Raw genomic sequence first — 25,636 nt, forward strand, 5'->3', positions numbered from 1 at the left:
GTTATGACGTTCGTCTGGGAGAGATAATTGTGTACCTTTCTTTGAAGTTTTACGCATTAAATTTTCCAGGTAAATGTAATCTTTTGGGTTTATATTAGATCAGTCTTCCCTTTTCATTGTAAATGTTAGAAAGAATACTAAGGAGTGAAAAGAATTGGAATAGCAACTTAGATGAATAAAGGAACATCTGCTGAAAAATAAGATTCACTGTGCAAAATACCCTATGTCAGTATTTATTAAACAAGTACAAAAGACTAAATACATTTAAAACCCTACAAGCTGATAAACAAGAATGTTGTCTGTATAAATGTGTGGGGTGGGGGAAATGCCACCCAAACACACCAAACACAACTTGAGTTTTTTAAACAATGAAAACATAATTTAAAGCAGCTTTTTTTAATTTTAATAATATGGATTGGAACAGTTATCTAAGCTTGGACCCCAAAAATGTAACAGTATTCAGCTGTTCTCAGCCTGCCTGCATCCTCCAAAACCCAGAATTTCCTGCACATGGGATCTCAGTAAGGAAAGTAACGTTACTGTGCAATACATTCTCGCATTTGAAGTTCCTGCATGCTGTCTGTAAGGTGTGGAGTTGTTGTTACAATTTGTAACATCAGTGTTTTAGTCCCTTCTCTCCTGCCAGACATTGAAATGATGCAGAAAGAGAAGAACTGTTTTGCAGCTGGATTTTAGCATCTAAAATGGTATTTATTCATATTTTTTGATATTAGGGTTTCTGTGTTGTTTGGAGTAGACAACAAATTCCGGTTTGGAAACCAGAGTTCCCCTTTAATTACATATGGAGCTTTTTTTAAAACACCTAATCCCATGTATCAAAAACAATAAAACAAAACAAAAACATTGATTTCTACAACGCATTTTGTAAGTATGCTGTTTTACTGTAAACACCTTTATGTCGAATTTCTTCATTTCATTTCTTACCTTGCCATACCTTGGTTTTTAAAGACCAGAATGTGTGTATTTCTTTAAAAAAAAAATGAAAGCAAGTTTTAAAAAAAAAAAGCTGCTTTATTTTTTTCCTTGAAGCAAGAAAATAGTCTCAGAGAAATGCATATATGCAGTTTTATTACAAAGTTGTAAAATATACAAAAAGTTCTCAAGCATATGCATATCTCCTTTACCAATGTTGTTTATAAGTAAAGTCCATTTATTTTTATAGTTATTGTTTTTTGTGAATAAAACTTCCAAATTTTTGCATAAACCGGCCAAATTTATTCTCAGGAGGTTGTATAGGATTATACACTGAAGAGTTGTAACTAAGAATATTATTGGGTCTGTTGTAAGTATTCATCACCCCTTTATTGTGGTAATCTGAAATCTGAAGATTACTGTTGTGTACAGGCATTGTGTTTTCCAATTTACAAAAAGGCTCAAAACGACTATACACTCTTCTCTCATTTACTCTAGCAGGGTTAACCTCCTCTTGAGGCTTATGTTGTGTAAACATATCCCTTTGCTGCATATCAATTTGTTGCATTCCCCTGTGCTGTGAGTGCCTTAGATGCATTTCTCTCTGCATCATTGTAGGCATTTCATTGTGTTGAGGCAATACCTCTGTCTGTGTGTTCCAAGTAAGATCCCTTTGTGGTGGCATCACTCTTCCATATGTGGCATATGTTCTGGTGTCTTGATACTGAATTTGCTCTGTATTAAACCGTGGTGCAGATGCATCTCCTGTTTTTTCAGTTATAATCATTTCTGGAGTTTGCGTTACTTGGTCAGTTTCTTCAGAAATGGGTGTTGGAGATTTAGGAGGGGCTGTGCAAATGCTTTCTTTACTCTTATTCAAGCTAAATTGCGAAGCTGAGAGTCTTAACTTTTCTTTTTTCAGTGAGACATCATTTTTTGTGTCAGACTTTTTGGGGCTTCCATGTTCATCGCCTTCAGAAATTAAAGTATCAGAACTACTGCACATTCTATAAAATGCAGGAGTTTTGTTTTTAGAAATATTTTCTTTTTTCTCAGGCGCCAGATTAAGAAGAGATTTCAGTTTTTGTGATCCTTTTTTAAGGAAGTTGGGTGAGCCTTTCTTTGTTGGTGAATGGGCGTTGTGGTCTTCCTGACTGGTTGCATCTAATGACTCTGTTGATGTAGCTTGCGTAACAAGAGAAGACTGTGATTTACTGTTTGTATTTTCATCAGTATGCTGTACAGCATTTTCCAGATTTGGAGTGCTAGTAAAATTCAAAGTATTTTGATGCAGAATGTTTTCAGGTTTTCTCCTGACCAATGAATTATAAATATAATTCGGTGGCACTATGGTGTTATTTTGACCTCCATTTACTTTTCTGTGTTCAAAGAGAGGCAAACTTCTCCTTTTGAAAAGGGTATCATTCTGTGTTTTAGTAGGTTCAGTCTGATTGTTTGTACACAGAGCTGTGTACAAGTAACTTGTTTGCCCTAAATGAGAAGTGTAATTTGAACCAAGTCCTGAATTTTCTGGAACTTGTAGACTGTGCCTTTTAAAAGTATCCTGTGGAGTTGTGTGTTGGTTGTCATAATTTGTAAAGTTATTTTGATCCATAGTATCTGAGAACCTCATATTATGTGGTGATGGTGATGATGCTATTGGTGTAAGGCTACCCTGGGAGTCAACTATTGTAGAATTTGAATGGGAAGAGCCAGTGGTACTGTTTGCTTCCCTTTGTTCAGGCAATGTGGCTTTATATAAGAATGATGAGCGAAGTCGGGAATTGCTGTAGAGAGAGTTATCAGTAATGCTTTCAGTTCCTTCAGCTACTTCATTCCTCTCACTAAATGTGTCATTTGAATCAGGAGGAATATCTGAGTAATCATTCAAATATGATTCAATTCTCCAGTTTCGAAGAAATGATTTAGTGGTGCGTTCCAATGTTGGCATTCTTTGTTGTAAAGATCGTATGTGATTATCAGCTCCATGGAAAGATCTTCGGACACTTCTTTCTGATAGGTTTGGAACTATTCTTGGTGTTAATCGGGTTGCAAAACTTTGTGTAGACCCATTGTAGTTACTTGAATAGCCACCCCTTGATGAAGACCCAATGCTGGCAACATCTACTTGTCTATTCCAGGTAGCGGGGGCATTATTTACTCTATTGTTCATTGCTCTATTTAGCATCATATAAGGTGACATCTCTGTTTTGTCCCCTGCAGCATAGCTATGTCTTTTCCAATTGTCATGCCTTTCAAACTGTTGAAAGTGCTGAATTTTATTTTGAACATTGAATCCCAATTGATGAGGTCGATATGAAGCATTTCTCATCCCAAATTTATCATCTTCATTGTTCATAAATCGAGTCCGTGGTTTTAAATAGGTAGAATCTAATGCATGAATCTGTTCTTTCCTGCCAAAAAGACTCCGCTGGGATGAGGCTGAGAGTAACGAAGACCTTGAATATTGGTATGTGCCATTTTCCCATGGAATTTTTTTCAGTTTTCCAGAAACCAGTTCCTCGGAACCAAATGCACCAGGAATACAAGAGCGGGCATATATTGTTCGAAATTCTTCATCAAACGATTCTACTAGTTTTCCAGTGATAATCTGGACCATACTTAAGTGTATCTTTTCATACGACCACATAAAACTGAAGAAAAAGAAAAGACATAAAAAAATTAGAAGCTATTTTTGAACTTTTTAAAAATAACCAAGTTATCAAAAAGGATTATATTCCTAAATATAACATTTTGCATATTTAGGTGCATGGAAATCCCTACAATGGGAATATAATTTTGCATTTCTCTTAATACTTACATTATACAAGATAATAATAGAGCAAAATAATAATAATAAAAGTAACAACAACAACAACAACAACAGTATGGCCTTTATGTAACATCAACCAGAAGCAGCATCTGTCCTATTAAAGAGCTTTTATACGTTTTACTTAGTTTAAAGGAAATATAAAGGGCTGAATACATTATTTCTATCTTGTTTATTGTCCCTTGTCTTCTGAAGGTTTGAACTAATTTGCAGTTTTGGACTATAACCTTTATTTTTTACAGATAACCAAGAAGCCAGCAGCAGGTATTAACTGTTAACAAGAACAAATCCATTATATTTGTTTATAACTTGTGTGAAGAGATACAATCAAATTTTAGAATAATAAATACAGACCAGGATATAGTAGGAATTGATCATTTAAGAAGTCTGGGGCTATTTGTAGTCTGGACACTGCTAAGTATTTTAAAATTCAATAAAATTGCCTGTCCCCAAAATAAGCAAATATTTGTACTATAAAAACTCAGGAAAAAAATTACCATCCGATATATAACCAAAAGATCTGCTCTGTTATTAGTCCTATTAATTGTTTTTATCTTCTGTGGAATGAATTGCACATATATCAACATTCTGATTTTAGTGTTTGAGATTTTTTTAAAATCCACTAATAATTTCTTTCCACAAATGAATAATAATTTATTAAAAGATCTAAATATAAACAGCACAAATTCAAGTGTGGAACGAAAATGAAAAGAACATGTAAACCTGCTGTTTTTGTAAGAATTTTTCATAAGAAAACCTCTAAAACAATGAATTAAAGATTGCTACAATTTGCCCAAGACAATTCCCGATGACTTCTACATGACCTTGTCAGCTTTTAGGGAAGTTTTGTCTTTTGTTTTCGTGTTTGCTTAATAAATTTTGAAGTTTTCGAGTTTTAGTGTAACTAGTAAAATCCAATATTTTTAGCACTAAAAACCAAGATTTGTTAAAATGAAAAAGAAAATATGAGTGTTAGTAAATGGGGTCTTATGGGGCAGATTTATCAGTATCAGGTTTTAGAGTATTGTGAAACCACAAATAAACTAATTTCCACTAATGCCTAATCATTTATTAAAAGATCCTAATTGAAAAAGCATGAATGCATGAAATTGTGGAACAAAAATGAAAAGAATGCAAAAAACACAATTTTTTTGTGGTTTTTACATTTCCCTGTGAATCTTCATGGATTGCAAATGTAAAAAAAAAAAACCCCGAAAACCTCTAAAACCACAAAAATTTAAATCTATTTTGTGCAAATCTGCTGCCTCTGGTAAAAAAAAAAAAAGTAATTTTCACAATTAGTAATTTAGAGCTTATTATTAAATACAAGAGTACAACAATCATCAAGTATTACAATTTCCCAGTTTCACCTCCATGCCCTTAAATCACTAATGTGACTACAGGAAATGTTTTGTGTGGTCTTTCAGAATTAAAGGAACAGTAACACCAAAAAATGAAAGAGCTTTAAAGTAATAAAAATATAATGCACTGTTGCCCTGCACTGGTAAAACTGGAGTGTTTGCTACAGTAACACTACTATAATTTATATAATAAGCTGCTGTGTAGCCACGGGGGCAGCCATTCAAGCTGGAAAAAAGGAGAAAAGGCACAGGTTACATAGCAGATAACAGATAAGTTCTGTAGAATACAATAGTGTTTTATCTGTTATCTGCTATGTGCCTGTGCCTTTTCTCCTTTGAATGGCTGCCTCCATGGCTACATAGCAGCTTATTTATATAAATTATAGTAGACTTTCTGAAGTAAACACACAACTTTTACCAGTGCAGGGCAGCAGCACATTATATTTTAGTTACTTTTATACACTTTCAATTTTTGGTGTTACTGTTCCTTTAAATGTCATAAATTGAACAAGAGTGAAGGGATGTCATCCAAGTAGCATGGTGTACCATAATCAGCCTCAAGAGCCAACACTTTCAATAAGTGAATCTATAATTATGCCCCCTCAAAACAGAACATTTTCTCATCTGTGGTTAGTAGTGATGGGCGAAATTATTCGCCAGACATGGATTTGTGGCAAATTTCCGTGCTTCGCCATTGGCAGATTGTTTTGCGAAACAGGGATAAAAATTCGGTGTGTAACAAACAAATGTCGTCCATGTCAAAAAATTGTCATCCACATCAAAAAAAGACACATGCAACAATTAGTTTTTACGCACAACATTTTCACAAGATTTGCAAAATTTTCAGCAAAACATGACAGATTTACTCATCAAGGCTAACAAATGTAAATTTACCTGTAAGTACCATACATGACCTTCTCGCAATCCACCAGTAAAAACTTTTGGTCCATTTTGCCAGAAAATTTAGCACCAGACTTTGAAAAATAATCTTGACCTTTGACAGTTCTTATTCTTAAGTTCTGTAAAGGAAAGAAATAGAATACATTTTAAACATTATGTACTGTTTTTATAATACTATAATTAGTGATGGGTGAAATAATTTGCAAGGCATTGATTTGCGACGAATTTCCATGTTTCGCCATTAGCGGATTGTTTTGCAAAAATGGGTGTCAAAAAATGATGAATCTTTTAAGAGATTAGCAAATTTACCGGCGAAGCGAAACAGGACAGATTCGCGCATCACTAACTATAATGTATCTTTGTTATTTTATATAAACAATCAAGTTTAAATCATATATATTGCCACTAATCAAAAGTATTCAAATAATTGCAGCACCACTGATATATTTTAAGCGATGAAATTACTTTAAAACCAGTGAAGGGTTAAACGTGAAGGCTTTTTTTTTTTTTAATGCCTTGTATTGACATTAGTGGTAGACAACACCATTGGAAAGATAAGTTCTTCTTTTCAGGTATACACTGTTTCAGGAGCTAAAATTGTTAAACTGTAAAATCACATGACTCAGCATACCCAGATAGATTTGTAGTATTAAACATTTTGTATCCTTAAAACTAATAGAAGGGCACCTCTACTCACCCTGAGTCTTTGCACCTGAATTCCTTGTTTTTCTGTCATTTTGAGAAAATGTGGAAAGTTTATGTCATCTAGAAGAAGATAAACTGGAACTCCTCTGCTTGATGCCTCCACAAGTTCTCTAAGTATATCTATATCTGTAAACATATCCATAACAATAGCAATTACCTAGAATAAGAAAGAATAATATGTTATTATATATACTAAAGACATAAATCTGCGAGATTAAAACTGCCCACATATCCTTTAAAACAATGTAATGTGGCAAATGTAATGTGGCAAGTAGCGATGAGTGAAATGTCTGAAAAATTGGGTAAATGGTAATAATGCAACTTTTTTTTGATGCACGTGACTATTCCAACTTGACCACGCCTATTTTGCCGTGAACATGCCCATTAAATGTAACCGTGGCCAGGTTATGCCTTGGTAAGCTTGGACTTGGACTAAAAAATGCATTTGACTGTCCTATACATACAGGAGCTACCTTGTCCCCACACCAGGGGTGGGCCTGACCCCCCCCCCCCCCCCGTTTGCTCAAAAGCGATATAGACTTTAATGTATGACTTCAACATTTTAATATCTGGCTATTATACACGCTACATAAGAAATGACTACATGTAATAAATTGGACAGCCCTGCACTAAGCAAATTAGGCAAAAAAAGTTCCATTTTATGATCATTTTCTAGTTTGTAAAACGGTAAAAAGTGCATTTTCTCTAAATAAAAGATACAAAGTAACAAAAAAAAGTACTATGTTATTGAAAAACCAAATATTATTTGCAAAATAATCCAGTAAGTATTCTTCGTTAAATTATTCTTTGCCCTATATATTTTATTTTGTGTTTGTTAATGCGTGTCGGAAAAAAGCATAAAATTGAAACAAATGTAAAAATATCCAGTAGCCTTAGACTCAATTATTATTTCAAATAAAACCACACTAAAGAAAATCAAAGTGATTTGCAATGGAGAACACTGTGCTTTGTATTACAATACTCCAAAGAAAACAGCAATTACATCTTTCATTGTTTATATTGATTAAAAAATTTTAACGTTGAATGCCAAACTGCCCACGCCTTGGAGCCTATTTGTATTGCTGTCAAAGCTGACACACATTTTTAGAGGGATCCATGCAATTGAATTAAAACCTTACTTCGCAGCTTTTGTATGTAAGGGACCCAATGTGGCTTCTTTAGCAGATGAAGGGACAGTTACTGACTGACTGATTAATCTTTTGAATCATTTTGTTCCATAGCAAACTATGAATTTCAATTCAAATTGCAAAACAGCACTTGAATCAGTGACAAAGGCAATAACGTTGTGTAAGTATAATGTCAAATGAGGCGTTATGATTGCTACAGTTTTCTAGTGAAAAACCACAGTAAATAAATGACAGATTAGAGAATTGCATGGATAAAAGGTTGGAAGCAGAAGAGGGCAGAGCGGGAGATGTGGAAAGCAAAAGCAAAAAAAGGAAAAGATGAAAAGGAAAACAGAGTGGAAAAAAATATGTGGTACAGCATGAGAGGAATGAAAGAGGAGTTGCGTATCATATGTATATATATCTCTGTATAGTTACGGGCCTGTGTGACTAAAAAAAACCCTTGATTGATTGATATAAATTATGGTCAACTGCTATCCCATTAGGGGTCATTTTTCATTTACAACTGCAATTGCAAGTTGGATGCAATTTGCCATATTTTCTTACAAAGAATGCAGTTCTTTCCTCATAATTCCAGCATAAGTGCAACACTGGGAAATTTGCATCTGGTGCAATTGCAGTCGATATGTGCAGCTGTGAGCGCTTTAACAAATTTAACAAATCCAAGTCTGGATTACGCTATTTCCAACCCTTGGTGTCAAAACAATACAGGAGTGCAAAGAGTGTAGTTGGATGCAAGTACAGGTATAGGACCAATTATCCAGAATGCTCCGGACAAAGGGTATTCCGGATAAGGGGTCTTTCCATAATTTGGATCCCCATACCTTAAGTCTACTGAAAAAAAATCAATAAAACATTAATTAAATCCAATATAATTGTTTTGCATCCAATAGGGATTAATTATATCTTAGTTGGGATCAATTATAAGGTACTGTTTTGTTATTAAAGAGAAAAAGGAAATCAGTTTTAAAATTCTGAATAATTTGATTAAAATGGAGTCTATGGGAGACAGGCTTTCCGTAATTCAGAGCTTTCTGGATAACGGGTTTCTGGAAAAGGAATCCCATACCTGTACTTTCAACAACAGCTGTCAATTCGTTCAACTACTGTATCCAGTAAATAAGCACATTCATGTGCATACATGAAAAGGAATTATAAAACTATACCTTCCAAGCAACACCCCATACAAAAATATACTGCATATTTGCCCTCTATGTGGAAAATGTTGGACAGTATTGGCTATTGCAAGTTAGTCTAACTAAATCAGTATTTGATAAGTTGCTTTTGGGTTAAACTATTTATGTACTTTTGTACTTTTTCACAAAGAGAAACACAACAAAATAATTAAAAAGTAGTTTAGCATTAATATTAACTTCTAGAGGCACATTTACTAAAACACTATAATGTCTCAATTCATAAATATTACACCTATGGATTCTGAATTATTGTGACATTCTAGATATATACCTAATATTTATGATGATCTGGTGACCTTAGCTACAGTATTTTCTGTTCTTTTAATAAATGGTTTGTGAGTGGCTTCACTTTGAATAAACTCTGAGCTAGTTGCTGAGCGATTCTTTTATAGATTTTAAAACTGCATCATAGAATTATCGTACTTACTATCCAGACATGCTCAATACATGTATTTTTTTTATATACGTATATGTATATACATATGTATGCATATGTCTGCCAAAAAATAAGGAAGCCAAGGGAGTTTCCATTATGCTCAACTATGTTTGCCACACCTGTTTTCAAGCCAAAATCATAAAGTTAAGTTATAACAAGAACATAATTAAAGAAAGCTTCTCAAGGTAAAAATGCTACCTACAAATTAAGGGCTATTGTATACTGAATTCTTAGACTACCATTGAGCTCCCGGTGCAAGCCAGATTGGTCCGAACTCGCTTGTCCAGCTGCAGCTGTTTCCTGTACATAAGTCATTTAACCTGGTAGCACCATCATCTGCAAAAAGGATTATTGCTGTCCCCTTTTGGTTAAACACGCACAGTATGCCTTAAGCCTAACTTAGCAGCATGATACATAAGTGCTGCTTACCAGTTAACATATTTTGCATACTATTAGCCACCTTGCCTAGCTTAATCAAAACAGTATGCTAATAAGGATTTTCTGCCTCAGGCATTTCAGAGACAGCAAAGCCTGAAACTGCCATGGGTCTCAGAGGCAAGGAGACAAATTAACTTTGAGACTTTGTGGGAAAAATGAGGATAGCAGCAACACCCTTGTGATTAGTTGCTATCCACACCCCCACTCTTCTGTTAGCTGCTAGGACATGTAGTCAGAAAAAAGTTTGTCTCAGTTTATCAGAAGTCACCAGGTTTCAAGTCCTACATTTCTGCATGTCTTAACTGTAAATTATATTGGCCAAACTTATAGCCAGAGCTATATCTTAAAGCCAGAGTCATATAATCAAGAATGAGTGCCCTCAGAATCTTTCTGCTAACCTTCAAAGTCCTTCACTCCTTAACACCTCTTTTTCTGGTTGTCTCCTCTGTTCTTTTCCAAGGTCTTTTCAAACCTTCCACATCCAATGGCATCTCCCATTTTAAACCTTTCTTTCTTGCTCCTCGTTACCTCTAGACCCTCAGCCTCTTTAAGATTAATTCTTTGATCACTAGTACAGTATCTGGCCTTCTCTTGGCAGCGATGTTTCGGTAACTAAACAACATTTTTATCCACTTACTTATGCTGTAACTCTGTGGGACAAATGCGCTTCCTCCTGTATCTCTAAGCACATGACACCTAACCTTTATAATTTTATATTTTCATTCAGATACCTTTATTTTCTAACACACACTTGCCTTTCCTCAAAATAGCACATCTACAGATGCCCATAAGCAACCTCCATCTACACCTACATGGGATGAAGCTTCAAGAGAAGTTTTCAATAATTACATGACCAAATATAAAAAAATAGTTTAATTTGTTTCACTAGTTTTTCTTCATCTACTTTTAGGACTTATACTAAATATATATAGTAAGCAAATATATTCAGTTAGCACACAAAAAATGCACTCTCAGGACTTGTGTTAAAGCAACAAAATGGTGTTTAATTCAACGTTTCGGCTTAAACTTAAGCCGTGTCTCCTGAAGACAGCTATATATATATATATATATATATATGTCAAGCTGTGTGTCCGCACTCTAAACCAGTTTAACAGATGTGCACGGTGAATGAATAAATAGAAGAATTGCTGTGAAATGGTGTGCTGGTCCTGTTGATAGGTATATATATATACACATATATATATATATATACTGTATATACATATATACATAAATGTATACACATATATATATATATATATATATATATATATATATATATATATATATTTATATATATATATATAGTCCCAAAATCGGCACTCACCAAAACGAAAAAGTATAGACCGGGTGCTAACCACAACTTAACATATCCTCCTTAAGAAAGCACTCACGGTATTTGGGAAAAAAAGAAAATGTTTATTTACACAAAAACGTCTACGCGTTTCGATCCATATAGGTCCTGATGACGGTCCTATATGGATCGAAACGCGTAGACGTTTTTGTGTAAATAAACATTTTCTTTTTTTCCCAAATACCGTGAGTGCTTTCTTAAGGAGGATATATTTATATATATATATATATGTTACAAATGTGATATTGAAGCTTTACCCTCTGCAGGTATAGAAGAAAGTTGCTTATGAGCACCTGTAAATGTGCTATTTTGAGGAAAGGCAATTTACAACACTTTGATGCAGTCCCCTGGGAACCATAACATAAATTCTATATAAATACAATGAGTATATACATTTAACTCTTTCTATGCCAGCCTGTGCTTTGCATCATATTTACAGCAGAACTAGGTTGATTCCTAACATATAATCTAATTTCTTTTGTAACATTTTAGCTACTGAGAATCATTTATTTATGTATTAAACAATAGGTCTATATTTGGGTGCTCACTTGAAGTGTTATTCCTGTTTAATCTTGAGGAATTATAAAGACACACCCTAACTGTCACACAGTCACTTATAAGTTATCAGCTATAAAACAACATTGAAACAGGCAGTCTAAAAGGTTGAGTAGACATTTCAGCAAACCTTTAATTTTAGTAGTTCCTTCCTAAAGGTTTTGCAAAACAAACAGAAAGTTGGATTGTTGTCTCTATTGCAAAAAATACATATTTAATAGAATACAGGAAGCAACACTTTCAGAGCTCAGAGATATGACAAATTATGTGATGATTTTATATTTTTCAATTTGCACTTGTGAAGCAAGTGAAGTGTGCCCTCACGGTTGCATTTTAAAACTGTGCACAGGGTGTACTGCCCAATATTCCTGAATAGAAATTTGATATTAACAAGTTGGTTTTAACAAATTTTTCAACCTATACTCATACCCTCCTATACACTACCTATAATTCTTCAACAAATATATAGAGAACAAGACAGCCATTTTGCTTACAACACACCTCTATTCAGGAATATCTCCATATTTCATGTGAAAGGTTTTTTTGCTGACCATCCCTCAAAAGTCTTTTATCATTGCAACCTACAACCAATAGTCCTTCTAAACTGTGAACTTCTGAGTTCACGCAGATGGCAGCAGGGGTGATTTGACATTTTTGTACCTACATTTGGGAGGCAGTATTGGCTAATTTACTGTGTGTGCCCCAGTTTGGGATTGGACTTTGTGCACTTGTGCAACAGAGTAAAGTTGGAAAAGTGAAAAACACCTCTGCCCCAGGTCTTTGCAAATGACCCAATTTAAACAATGGTCTCCCTTATGATCTAAAAAGTCCATCATATAAAATAGAAGCTGCTGCATATTAATGTTAATTTATGAGGAGCCTGCATTAAAGCACTGACTCTTGTGAATAAAATGAGAGAGAATTCAGGAAGGAATTTCCTTAATGACACAGTTAGCACACATCATTAAGATATCTGTGTGGTACAGATATAACCATGAAAAATATTGCAAGGCCGCATACTTTGGGATGTGTATTTTGTATTAACTCACTGTTTATTTGAGCACTATATTTTACAATGTTACTTGAATTTGGTGATGATGTAAAAACATGATTATGTTGTGCATGCGTGCGGGTGTAGTGGTTTTTTCTTTTAGAATTTTAAAGGCGCACTGCATGTGGTACGTTGATCACTGAAAATGTGCTAATTCCAGACAAATGTTAACCCCAAAAACCACAAACCATGCAGAAAAGAACTGCTAGGTGTGGTAAGTAGTATGAAGCGCTATATATCCATCAAAAAAACTGCAAAAGGTTTCATTTATATATGAGCTGTACAGTTGCTCAAAGCATAATATAATATAGGCCACCCTTGTGCATTTGTAAAAGGGATTCCAGATGGACCACAGTGCAGGAAGGAGGACAAGTGACAAGGCAGGGAGAAGAGACATAGGGGCAGAGTGAGGGAGGAGCGGCGCCATTTTGGGTGATTCGGAGCAGCATCCCTCCCACCCACCCTATAGCTGAGATCATGGTAGTTACCTGTGGGGACCCACTTAGGTCCAGAGCATTTGTTTGTCGCAGCGAGCGGTCGAATGCTTGCCATCGGCCATGGATTGTTACGGCTGAATAGCCGACAGGTGGTTATGTAGGCTCTTGTCAGACATGGGTCCCGCAAGTGGGGTGACAAGTTGGTTACCTGGTTCGCACTTGCCCATCTGCTTCCTATGGGGTTGGGTAGCTGGCATGTCAGGTAGCACAGGCATATAGCAGCGGTTTTGGGCAAGTATTCCTTGGATGTGGTTCTTTTCTCAGAGTTGTAAAATATTGGTTAATTCCTTTTTTACTTTGATAATGTTAATGCACATTTATCTTAATCTGTAATTAAACCTTCTCTATCCCAAAACCTGGATGTCATTATTTGTGTCTTAAGGAAAAAGGGTTCCAGAAAGTGTATACACGTATAAGGTAAGTAAAGGAGTCAGTTGGTGGTTATCCTTTCTTTCCTTATTCCTGTGGGGGGTCGACGCTGCCCTTGTCATATATAAATATAGCTTAAGAAAATGAATCACTTGGGCAGTTACAGGATATTACATTTTTGTGGCATACAAGAGCAGATTTAAGGACTCGAGTCCTTTAGACCGATGTCAGCCGCTGCCCATGTATGAGCCCCATGGCAAATCAATATCTGGGTGAAAATCTGGCATGTGTCGATTAGAGATGTAGCGAACTGTTCGCCGGAGAACTAATTCGCACGAAAATCAGGTGTTCGCAAGTTCGCAAGTTCGCGAACTTTTAGCGATGTTCGCAATTTTGGGTTCGCCTTAGCTGGAGCCAAATTTTGACCTCTCACCCCAGAGCCAGCAGATACATGGCAGCCAAACAGGCAGCTCTCCCTCCTGGACCACCCCCGGACCACTCCCTTCCATATATAAACCGAAGCCCAGCAGCCATTTTACATTCTGCCTGTGTTTGCTTGATGAGTTAGCATAGGGAGAGAGCTGTGCAGGGGTTTGAGGGAGAGTTTAGGTAGCTTTGCTGACTAGTGATCTACTTTCTACTGCTCTGTATGTAGCTGCTGTGGGCAGCTGTCCTGCTGATCTCATCTGCTGTAACCCAATAGTCCTTGTAAAAGCAGTTTATTACACAAGTTTAGAAATGTAGTGTGATTTCTGCCCTTTACAGCACAAAACGCAACGCTGTGTCAACAACGTATTTTTCAGAGAAATTTTTGCCCTTGATCCCCCTCCGGCATGTCACTGTCCAGGTCGTGGCACCCTTTAAACAACATTAAAATCAGTTTTCTGGCCAGAAATGGCTTTTCTAGGTTTTAAAGTTTGCCTTCCCATTGAAGTCTATGGGGTTCGCAAAGTTCGCAAAAGTTCGCACTTTTTGGCAGAAGTTCGCGAACGGGTTCGCGAACTTTTTTTGTGAGGTTCGCTACATCTCTAGTGTCAATCAGGCACATTTGATTTTCCTGTCAGATCAGGGACCTGATCAGCTCGTTGATGTGGTTCTCGGTCTGAAAGCCCCTATGCCCGTAATTGTAATTTGATCGAATTAGCCTGATATCACCTACTTTTAGCTGGGTATATCGGGAGAAGATCCACTCATTTGCCGATCTTTTAACATGTATAGCCATCTTTATTCTTGGTACTTTAGTTACAGTATCTGCACAATTTTTCCACCATTATTAATGGATGAGGAAGGATTTAGGAAGTACCTGTGGCAGAACCATTTTAACTAAAGTGTACAAAGGAGTTTGTGCAGTACCTTACTATGCCTACAATAAAGATTTGGTTCCTCTAACCCAGGGGTCCCCAGCCTTTCTTATAGGTGAGCCACAGTCAAATGTAAAAAAGACTTGGGGGGCAACACAAGCACCATAAAAGTTAATGAAGGTGCCAAATAAGGGTTAAGATTGGCTATTAGGCAGCCTCTATGCACACTATCAGCTTACAGGGGGCTTTATTTCGTAGTAAATCTTGTTTTTATTCAACCAAAACTTGCCACCAAGTCAGGAATTCAAAAATAACTCCCTGGTTTGGGGGCACTAAGAGCAACATCCAAGGGGTTGGGGAGCAACATGTTGCCCCAGAGCCACTGGTTGGGGATCACTGCTCTAACCTTTTTTACTTCTTCTCACTCTAAGGTAACCCTGATTTTACTGTGGTACATGGCACACTGGCATGCATATAGTTTGAGCATTGATTATGTCTCCTGAGACATGGTTACTTGACTCATCACCGACTTATCACCCTTTCTAACTTTTTCCCTAAAACCACAAATTATATAAAGATTGTTTGACCTCAGGTTTTTAAGATTAATACATTACACATTTTTCAGAGCAATTAATATAAAAAATAAACGATTTGTAGCATTAAAAAAATATGATTTGTAAAACCAAACAAAATACCAATGTTAGAAAATGGGCCCCTCAGTGTTGGTTTTCTGTCATTTGGCATAAAAATATTGTTTCAGACAGAGGTGCAGTGTTTGTCAAGAAGGTATCTTTAGATGAAGGGATATTGAACCATAACCATAATACATTTTACTACCTGCTAAATGAACTACAGCATACAGCATTTTGTTAACAGACAAAAGGAGCAACACCTTCCTTATCCAACCCCACCCTGCAGCACCCAACCCCACCCTGCCCCTGCAGCATGCCTTCTGCCGTCACTCTGACTTAGCTGCAAGATAGATCGTAAGACAGATACATAAAATATATTCACAAAATATACGGATTAAGACATTTGTTAACACAGCCACCTAAGCCATATTTTTACATATGTTTTTTTTGTTTTTTTTAAATAGTACAACCCACCCGTACAAAAGGGAACCAATATGCTCAGCTAGGTCTGCTATATCCCTACTGTATGTTCTTCTATCTAAACACACGAAATCGGCCTTAATATCTAATATTCTGTATAAACTGCTTTGCCTTTCCACTTAAATACACGTCATAAAAACCAGCCATTCACATATAACAAGCTAATGAACACGTGGATAGACAGATAAGTGTTATCTGAATTTATCCTTCATTATAGTTGTTTATTTTACAAATTTGTATGCTTTGAACTTATTATAATTTATGCTAAAACCTTTTTAAATCAGGTCCTGGTTAATTAAACTTGTGCTTGCATCAGAAAGGCAATCACATTTAATTTAGAAGAAGGAAATGGATGCTGGTAATTAGTTTCACACATGAAAGTGATTTAATAAAGGAATTCCCTGAGTTTGTTTGTGCATCTCCCTGTCATGATACAAAGTCTGCACTGGAGTAAAGCATTCATAAGCATTTAATGCTGCACCTGCTAACATAATTACATGCATTAATTACATGCATGCCCACAACATGCCATTCTGTGTTTTCCTACCACTAATCCGTGCACATGTATATTTTTTTTGCAATGCAGTCACCATACTGAAAAATAAAGACAGTAAGAAACAAATTAAATTGACAAGAAAGAACTCTAGCAATTTGAGGTAAATACTAATGTATTCTTAGTGCTGTTACCCTGTCAGGGTTATGTGATCCACTTTTAATAGTGTATGGTGGGGTAGGGACAGGAAATTGGAATTGGAATTGAATGCTCTTACTCTTTCTTTTATTCTTTTCAGAACATTGTGAAGGTGGGGTTGTAGTGCACTAGGTTTCCTAGAGATCTCCCAAACTTCTCTGTTTAGGGGTTACAAGGTTCAACAAATCCTCTTATCTCTACCTACCTTCCTTTGTAATTATGGAAGGAGCAAATATTGCTAAGAACTTGCTAAGGACTGATAAGGGATCATTTAATTTAGGCCATTATTGATATTTTGAATCCCTAATGTAATACAGTATGGTATTTTTTAAAACACGAAAGTTAAAATTTGGGGTCAGTAAAGACTAAAATGTGAATTTATAGCAATATCTAATATGTATTTATAAATAGATATAAGTAGTTTTATTCAAACTAATATAATAGGCAGCCATTATTTTGATTGGGCTGCTTTTTGTAGGTCACATACATTACAATTGCAGTGAATCACTGTCTGTCCAATTTCTAGCATAATAGATTATCTTATCTTAATTTTTGCCTTGTGTTTATATACTGTTTTAGTATTAATCTATATTTATATGGCAATATTGTACATTTATATGTGTAGTCTGGACTTTTATTTTTATATTCATTATATTTTATACAAGTATTTAAATGTTTAGCAGCTCTGTCTGAGCTATCTGTGCTGCCAGGTCTGTATTAAGGTCCATTGCTGCCCTAGGCACCACATCTCCACAAACCTCCTCCCCTTACAGGATATTTTGTGCGTGTGCAAATCAATAACGAGATTGGTAACCCCCTCTGCCTTTGAATTTAGCCACAAGTGTCCAGCAGCGAGCTAGGTGGAATTTTTAACAAAATATTATTTAATATATATATGCCACCCTTGGAATGGGCCCTCAGGTACTTATATAATAAGATAACAAACATCACCTCGGTAGCAAATATTTATTGCGGTTGACTAATCTCCCTGTGGGACATTAGCCTAGCCCATGACCACAGTTTACAATTTCACCTAAAGAGGATGAAAAATATAGGAAAATCTAGTTAAAATTAACCAAGGTATATAAGTGCTAAGCAACAGAACCTGTAATTTTGCAGCGGGTTAGGTGGGCCTCTATTTACACCTCTACTTTGTATATTTCTTTTACTACAAAATGCACACCCATTCATCATAAGATGACATTCTTTATACTGCTATAGAGTGTTTTCCCTTTGGCTGGCTAAACTTGTCAGCCTTCTAGGCCTGTTAGAGGTTGGAAAACCTAAAGAGATATAAACAAAGGTTGGTAGATAGCATCTAAGACCTCTGTGATCTGACAGCTGGACCCTCAGCTGGACTCCCCCAAGGCTTAAATCATGTCACAATGTGAGCTATGCAGTCGCGCATTCCGCAATCACTGTTTAGGTCTAAAGGGTTAAATGATCCATTCTTATCTGCTTATCTCAGTTCCATCACCTTCTATTTAGTCAATATCTATATGAAGCCAGATTTTAGAATGCAACCTTTCAGGGACAGCTGAACCCCAGCACCCTGTGCTGATGTTTGGGACTGTGGAGCCAGCTGAAAAAATTATTGCAGATTTCTGTCATTTGCACCAGTGTGCACTGCATGTAATTAAACATTTATTGAAATCACAGTTAATTTGTGCAAAATAAATGACAGCACCTTCAAGAAGGTCATAAACATGCGCAATGCACCCTCGAAATTTGTGCAATTAAAAAATAATAATAGATAATAATAACAATAATAATAAATAGCTGTCTAATGACCATTATTACATTGAACAATGTGACATTTTTTTTTCATTTGTATTTTTGCACATTTTTATTCATCATACATTACTATATAGGTCTTATTCAACAATGCCCCTGTCAAAAGTGCATGAGCTCTAAAGGTGCAAAATGATGCCTCACCGTACCCACGCATGATGAATACAGGTCTGACAAACACTGGCAGCAATTTATTCATGGGACAGATGCAGGTCTTTATTTTAGAGAGCAAAGGCCTGCAGCTCAAAGTTTTGCCAGGCCTGAAGAAGAAACATATGGTTTATATAATAAAAAGTGCAAAGTTCTCAGGTCTTATCACCTTTAAAAAACAATCAATATGATGTATTTACTGGTCGCATGTTTAAAATGTAAACATATTCTTGTTTGCTTTGGGTTACTGTACCTGGACAACCTTTGTGTCCTTTAATATATACATGGGTTTAGCTGTCCTAGAAGCTTGCAATATTATAATTCACATAGGAACAATGTCTAGCTCAGTGCTTTATAAACTAGGGGATACAAACACAAGACAAGATCTAAAGGCAATAACATCTTACTGAAGCAGATACACACTGTAGAGTTTGCATAGTGTTAACAACAATGCGGGGAAGACCCTATTCAAAAGAGCTTACAGTGTAAAGGGTAAGTGGAGTGAGATACAATTTGGGTGCAATCTGTGTGGTTCTGTCACACTAAAGATACAGTGTTGTATTCTATAATTAACTAAATTAGCATTTTAAAAAATCACTTTTCTCTTCGATGGAGTTCTGTTAGAATTCAATGTTAAATTCCTTGCTTATGGGCAAAACACCTACATGTGTAAGATACAGTAGTAAATAAACAAATAAATAGCCACAGAAAGGTAATACCATGACAAGCAATTGTCATGCAAAAAGGTCTCTTTTCACTTTCTGGACACTGGTACCTTGTAAAGAGAAAAGATTAAAAAAAAAGGTTCTACTAAAGCTTTTTTTTTTTTTTTTTTTTTTTTAGTGGAACACAACAATTTTATTAGAAATGCATGAAAACACCTTCTCTTACTCCAAGGGTAAAGTTAAAGCTTTCAGCCTTACACAACCCAAGGCCCTACAGGTTATTACAAGCCGTGGTCTTAAAAATGAATATCCCTGGACAGTTTAATTAGTAATTCTGTGATTTTCTTGGCATGTGATTGAATGCCCCTTGAGTACTTAAGTTGTCCATCACTATGACTGACTGAGTGACCCTAGCGTTATGCAAATTATTACCTTGCTCAAAATATCTATATGCATTTTAGTGTTGTGTAATGAATCTAAGAAATCTTTAATATAATACAGTGTATAATCAACACCACTTTTGAATAAACATTTTTTAATTCTTGTATTTTTTACCTATTTTTTTTTATATATTTCGAAGTTGACAATTCTTATAATGTCCTTATTCTCTTTTGATTTGGTATGAGGAATTACACTCTAAAGAAAATGTTATCAGCCCTAGGCAGCATGGAGTGCGTCATACCCCTAAAAAGAGTACAAAGTAAGCCTAAGGCAGTATGTAGCTTGCAAAGCTTGCCTTTCTCTCTATAAATTGTAAATAAACCATTATAATTGTAATTTATTTAATATTTATATGAGGTATGGCAATTTTTAAGAAAGATTCTTTTGGCTATAATTGCCTGCACCAGTAACTAGGGATGCACCACATATAGGGTTCAATTTACAATCAAGCATTTATTGTATACATTAGATTCATAGTGCTTAGCCAAGCCAAATCCAAACCATTGTCATCTGACAAGTGAAGGTAATAATAATGCAAAAATAATGTTTTTCTTTTGGATTTTGATATTCTACAGAATCTTTTGTGGAATATTTGGTATTAAGCTAAATTCAAAAAGTATAAATATTGGAATGTTGTTTAGTTTTGCATTTCCTTCACGCAAAAAGTAGTTTTGGGCTGAGGACCACTTTACATCTATTAAAAAAAGTCTACTAACAACATTTAACAGTTATAGCCCTAATAGGATTTTTAGGTTACTAACAAACTTGTGTATCTTAGTTACCATTAAGTACAAAGGAACATTTTTTTTTTTTTTTAAATGAAAAATTAGTTTGAATTTAAATAGAGCTCATGGTCTTCCCGCCCAAACCTAGCCCTTCTCATCCTTTCACCATTACTATTGATGGCATGTCCATTAACACTGTTTATTCAGCACACTGCCTTGGGGTCGTCTTTGACCAGTCACTCTCCTTCTCTAACCATATTAACAACACTGCCAAAACCTGCTGCTTTTTCCTCCGCAATATTGCCAAGATACGCCCCTTTCTTTCACAAGTAACAGCTAAAACACAAATCCATGCCCTTATCCTTTCCCGCTTAAATTACTACAATCTCCTACTAACCAGCCTCCCAGACTCCCACCTCTTTCCCCTGCAATCAGTCTTAAACTCTGCTGCCAGGATCCTCCTGCTCTCTCCTAAGAGGGAACCTGTTCAGCCTCACTTAATCTCTGGCATGGCTGCCTGTTAAGCAAAGGATAGCTTACAAAATCCTTCTGCTAACATTCAAAGCCCATCACTCCTCTGCTCCTCACTACATTTCTTCACTGGTCTCTCTGCACATTCCTGGTCGTCTCCTCCGCTCCTCTCAGAGCCTCCGTCTTTTTACACCATCCACACCCACTGGGCTCTCTCGTCTTAAACCTTTCTATCTCATTGCTCCTTACCTCTGGAACTCTATCCCTGAATCCCTCCGTAGGGAACACTCACCCACTCTCTTTAAGAAAAAGCTCAGCTGTTACCTTCTGGAGCACTTATTTATTGTATTTATTATAACACTTGTCCACCCTGTGTGTAATTTTGTATATCGTAAGATTTTACAGCGTTGCGTACCCTTGTGGCGCTTTATAAATAAAGTTATACATACATGCAATAGGGCGTTATAGAAAGGGTGATGAGTATTTTGTAGCTTTTTGGAGTATGATTTTTTTTTTTGTTACAAATCTCACACCTATACTTATCATCACAAAGTTACATACTGCATGAAGGAGCTATTACTGACACAGTTTTGAAACCAGAAATTAATTAGGAAGAAAATGTTCACATAAATAATTATGGGTTGAACGTTTAATATGTTGTTGTAGTTAAACATGATTCATCCATACAGTTATTTGACTGAAATATAACAACCATTATTATTTACCTCATGTCCTTGCATATTATAAAGAACTGTGTTTGAATTCATCATAAGGCAATACATACCAACAATGTATATATTATCAATAGCATGTGAAAAAAAAATTCAATTTGCTTTTGTAGAAAAGTCAACTTTTATAGAGCGTTTTCATTTTCAAAAAATCCTGAATACACTGATACTGAAACTTAGCAACCAGATAGCTGCTGGATTTCCTAACTAAAGAGCCGCTGGAAAAAAGCTAAATAAATAGAAAATATCACTAAAAAATTAAATGAAGACCAACAGCAAATTGTCTCAGAATTATACTCTTTATCATATTAAAAGTAAATTTAAAGGTAAACAAGCCCTTTAATTTTTCCTGCATTTTATGCAGTTTTTTTCAGGTGGGTTTTAATAGGTGTATTTCATGGATTTTACAACAAGTGTTTCCACATTCCATGGTTCCTGGTTTTCCTAAAAATGGCTCTGTGAATGTTAATTTTGGGGAAGCTGCTTAGAATATTACAAACGTTATGGGGCCTGCTATCCAGAATGCTTAAGACTTGGGGCTTTTACAGATAAGGGATCTTTCTGTAATTTGGATCTCCATACTATAAAAGTCTACTAAAAATAATTTTAACATTATATTAACCCACTAGGATTGTTAATAATAATAATAATGATTAATTATATCTTAGTTGGGATCAAGAACATGGTACTGTTTTATTATTACAGAGAAATGAAAATAATTTTCAAAAATACCTTCTCAAAATTTGAATAATTTGCTCATAATGGAGTCTATGGCGAAATGGCCTTTCCTTAATTTGTAGCTTTCTGGATAACCAGTTTCCAGATAACAGATCCTATACCTGTACATGCAAATCTGGCCCAGGGTCCTTCTATAAATAGTGAACTCCAGTTAGTTTTCACTTCCTATGGTCATGCACAAATCATTTATTGCATTAATACATCAGACTTTTAGGGCCACGGCTAAGTGGGAGATTAGTTGCCTGCAGCTAAATCTGCAAGAGGACATTTTGAGTGGCTTTAGAAAAGGAATTGATGTGTATGCCTTCCCAATGGTGATTCACTTTATTGCCAGTGGAAAGGCATGTTGAGGAGATTAGTTGACCATGGTAGCCCAGATTAACCACAAGTGTCTAATCTCCCAGTTAGCCATGGCCTTTAGAATGGTCTTGCAAATATTGTCCCAAAGCATACAACAGGGATCCCCAACCTTTTTACCTGTGAGCCACACTGAACTGTAAAAAGAGTTGGGGAGCAACAAAAGAATAAAAATTGTTCATGACGGTGCCAAATAAGGGCTGTGATTGGCTATTTAGTGGCTCCTATGTGGACTGGCAGCCTAAATGAGGCTCTGTTTGGCAGTACAACGGTTTTTTATGCAACCAAGACTTGCTTCCAAGCCAGGAATTAAAAAATGAGCACCTGCTTTGAGGCCACTGGAAGCACCATCCAATGGGTTGGGGAGCAACATGTTGCTCACGAACCACTGGTTGTGGATCACTGGTATACACATTAATGCGTTACTAAGTAAACTGCATGATTAGCATAGTAATATAAAGTACAAACAACTCCTGTGCTTATATCCTTTAAACACTTAAAGCTTAAGTTGCCTTAATACATTTCCCTCATTTTACATTTTCCCAGACTCACAGGTGTTGTAGATTTTTTTTATTAAGCAATCTTTGGGAAAAAAATTGTAGCTCTGCACGCCTTATATAATGCTAAAGAAAATATTTAGGTTGTGTTCAGTATTGGTTGTATTTAGGTGTTTAAATTGTTACACCTAAAACAATGGTGCAAGAGTTGCCATAAATAAGTAGATATATTTTTAGAGCTCTGTTTTTGCTTGTGTGTTCCAACACAATCATTTGATGCATCACAATCACAGAAATAATCCATTATAAAGACTTTCTGTGGAGAAAATAGGCATGAAATACTTTACAAAATGAGACAGTGACAGATTTAGTGATTTTCTTCAAACCAATGCTTATTTGAACGCCAAATTTTTATACTTGGCTGCACAGTTACATAAAAACAGTTTTGCTACTATATCAAGGTTTTAAGTTGGAAATATCTGTATTAGTTTCATACTGCTTTTTTCAACAGCTATAAAAATATGTTGCTAATATCTTTTTATACCAGAATTATATATTTATACACACAAATTCCATGGTCTTAGGGGCAGATTTATCAAAATGGGAGTTTAGAGCTTAGTACATAAAAACTCACCCACGTTCTATTCATTCCTTTGGGATTTTTAGAAGTGTATTTATCAAATGGTGAGTTCTAACTTTCACCCATTGATAAATAAGCTTCTAAAAATCCCATAGGAATGAATAGAACGTGGGTGAGTTTTTATTTACTAAGCTCTAAACTCACATTTTGATAAATCTGCCCCTTAGGGGCACATTTACTAACCCACGAACGGGCCGAATGCGTCCGATTGCGTTTTTTTCGTAATGATCTGTATTTTGCGATTTTTTCTGAAAATTATCGCGACTTTTTCGTTACTAATACGATTTGTGCGAAAAAACGCAAGTTTTTCGTAGCCATTCCGAAATCGCAAATCTTTTTAAACCCAAGAAATTATGATAAATATATTTTCAACTTGTCTTTTCAAATTATTATTACAATAATTTGTTTACATTACAAATATAAAATAGCTAGAGATGTGTGTGCCTGTGCTACTTTTGTTTGCTAGGACTGATCATTTACACTTGGTGGAAAAAGAAGTAGGTCATTAATAACATTCCGACATGCTTCTTACAATAATTGCCATGCTAGCATTATTTTCCATTTACCCTGTGGTGCACTACCAGGTTTTTAAAACATAGTGACCTAATACTTGTGATATTATGCATCACAAAAGAAAATACAATTAGATCCCAGCAGAGATTTGAAAACACATCTGCCTTAAACTGGTCATAAAGCTGGCTACTCACAGGAAGGAGTGTTAAATATATCTGCCCCACAGGACAATCAGCAGGATATTTAAACAATTTTGCAAAAAGCATGATCATCTGGATCACAGTGCTAATGGTGATCCATCAGCAGGCCATGACATGCATCATATTAGAATATAGCTTGATCTGATGTTTCTGTTTTAAAAGAATAACTTCAGTTGGATTACACAAGAGATAGAATGGTCAAACTAATTTTGTGTGGTGTGAGTGTAGGTATAAATTCCCAATCCCCATACTTCTGTATTCTATACTATATTCTATACACACACCAACAACAGTTTAGGTCAAAAGGCTGCAGCTAGATTCTCTCATGTACACTACATAAAAATGCAAATTATTCTAGTTAAAACTACTTACATCACTATAACATTTGACTAACATGGTGCACATATGCGCAAAACCATTAGACACTGAAGGCTGCATATAACAGTGACATAGCTTAGAATAATGTAACATTACAGACTTTAACCGAAACCCATTCTCAAGCCTGAGACTAGGGGGCCCATTTACTTACTCACGAACCGTCCGAATGCGTCCGATTGCGTTTTTTTCGTAATGATTGGTATTTGGCGATTTTTTCGGAAAATTGTCACGACTTTTTCGTTACCAATACGATTTGCGCAAAAAAACTCGAGTTTTTCGTAGCCGTTACGATGCGCTTGTATTTTGTCATGACTTTTTCGTAGCCTTCGTGCCAAGTACGAAAGATTCGGATTCATTCAAGCTTCAGTATGGTGACTTTACTTGGGCCAGGTTGGAGCTGCAGGGTGCCATTGAGTCCTATGGGAGGCTTCCAAAATCATGCTAAGTCTGAAAGTTTCGCCCGCC

General features: G+C 35.7%; 1 protein-coding gene across 1 annotated transcript in view; it reads right to left on the minus strand.

Moving 5' to 3' along the window:
* Positions 1–1,011: 1,011 nt before the first annotated feature.
* Positions 1,012–25,636, minus strand: part of fam83b (family with sequence similarity 83 member B) — a 38,140-nt gene continuing 13,515 nt past the window's right edge. The window contains exons 3-5 of the mRNA XM_002934851.5: positions 6,722–6,886; positions 6,019–6,143; positions 1,012–3,587 (exon numbers count right to left, since the gene is read on the minus strand). Of these exons, the coding sequence (XP_002934897.1) occupies positions 1,184–3,587; positions 6,019–6,143; positions 6,722–6,886 (2,694 nt within the window). The 3' untranslated portion in view covers positions 1,012–1,183. The remainder of the gene's footprint in view (positions 3,588–6,018; positions 6,144–6,721; positions 6,887–25,636) is intronic.

Source organism: Xenopus tropicalis, chromosome 5 (genome assembly GCF_000004195.4).
Source record: "Xenopus tropicalis strain Nigerian chromosome 5, UCB_Xtro_10.0, whole genome shotgun sequence".
NCBI classification, from domain to species: Eukaryota; Metazoa; Chordata; class Amphibia; order Anura; family Pipidae; genus Xenopus; species Xenopus tropicalis.